Source organism: Mustela nigripes, chromosome 12, assembly GCF_022355385.1.
Source record: "Mustela nigripes isolate SB6536 chromosome 12, MUSNIG.SB6536, whole genome shotgun sequence".
NCBI lineage: Eukaryota > Metazoa > Chordata > Mammalia > Carnivora > Mustelidae > Mustela > Mustela nigripes.
Genome location: NC_081568.1, coordinates 77,936,086 through 77,937,645, shown reverse-complemented (window position 1 = coordinate 77,937,645; position 1,560 = coordinate 77,936,086). Strand labels below are relative to the sequence as shown.

The 1,560-nt window shown below is 35.5% G+C and overlaps 1 protein-coding gene across 1 annotated transcript in view; it reads right to left on the bottom strand.

The window, feature by feature from the left end:
- Nucleotides 1-877: 877 nt before the first annotated feature.
- The window catches only part of LOC132027556 (protocadherin beta-16-like), an 18,355-nt gene continuing 17,672 nt past the window's right edge, over nucleotides 878-1,560 (bottom strand). The window contains exon 3 of the mRNA XM_059416359.1: nucleotides 878-1,559. Coding sequence (XP_059272342.1) covers nucleotides 1,275-1,559 — 285 coding nt within the window. The 3' untranslated portion in view covers nucleotides 878-1,274. The remainder of the gene's footprint in view (nucleotide 1,560) is intronic.

Below are 1,560 nucleotides of genomic sequence, written 5' to 3'. Positions count from 1 at the left end.
ACATTCTTTTTCAAGATTTTGTTGTATAAAAAACTATTTATATGAAATTTTCACAGCCAGTAAATATCTACTGCAACACAAAATAAAACCAGTAAAAATTTCATGAAGGAAAGAGGAAAGATTCCTAGGGAAATTGGAATTTGCCGCACTCATTTCTCAATGTCAAATTCTATTTTATTATAACATCTGGCCTATAATATCTAATTTTATGATGAAAAATTACAAAAATGTAAGGCGCACTAGCTTTATATCCACACTACATAATAGCTCTGAAAATCTCTACCTATAATCTTCCATCAAACTGTTTACTTATATATTAGAGACATGATCTGTAACACTATAAGACATCTATAAACCATAAATACAGACCCATTCCTTTTTTTGGATATCAGAGAGAGGACACAAAGTATTAAGAATTATAAATAAATGCAAAAGTGAACCTAATTCATTTCTTTAACATTTTTGAATTTTCATTTCAATTTAAGAAGTTTTTATATGTACTCTTCTGATGGAAAGTTATTTTACTCGGAATGACACCAGGAACCGCATTCTAGTTAAGTCATGAACAATGTAAAATAATAGAAATTTAAACTAGCAGACATGGTATTGAGGAAAACAAAAGAGCCATATCTAGGCCCACAGCATTATAAAGCTCCTTCCCCACAAAGCGTAACAACGACGACAAAGGAAAATTACTTAAGAAATCAATAATTTTTGATGTGATCACTTGTATTTTGTCACAAAGTGAATTTCTGAAAACACTACAAGGCCAAAAGTGAGCAAATATGGTATCCTAGGACTAAATAGGGAGAGATATCTTTTCTTCACTTTACGATGAAAGTGTGTGAAGTGAGTAGTGCAAAAAAATCCAATATACTTCCAACCAGATCCAACAACATTTATTTTTGCTTTCTGCTTTGATAAAATACCTAGAAGTAAGTTACATATATTGTGGAATTAGCTCTTAATACCTCAGTTTGTAACTCCAAATAATTAGTAACATTGTCTTGCATAACAATGCCATTATCACACAAAATAATTAGCAACAACTCTTTTAATATAACATTTTTGACCAAACAATTAAAAAAAAAAAACAGACAACACACAGATTATATTTCCACTTCATCAGGGCCTCTAATAAAGATTTATGAGGAGAGCTTGAGAAATGATAATGCATGCAACTATACTACAGCCTAATATCCATTACAGATTGGCAAAAAAGTATCCACATGTTGTCAAGAATAACAAAAGATTCAAAGTTTAAATGAATTATTTTATTGAATGTTGAATCCAAAACTGTTCCTAAAGTTCTCATTTCCCTCTATATTTCTACCAGTGTCAGGGACTGGAAGGCTGGGGATAATCGGCTTCAAGAACTTGAACTCACCGGTCGCTGAACCTCCCGTCAGACACACCTCATACTGGTAGCTCTGGGACAGGGTCCCCGCGCCGCTGACGTCCACCAGGTGGCCCGGAAACGGACCCTCGGGCACCGAGCAGCCGTCCCCCGACGCCGACGCCGCCCGCCTCCTCCTGCACAGCCGCACCGCCACGAACACC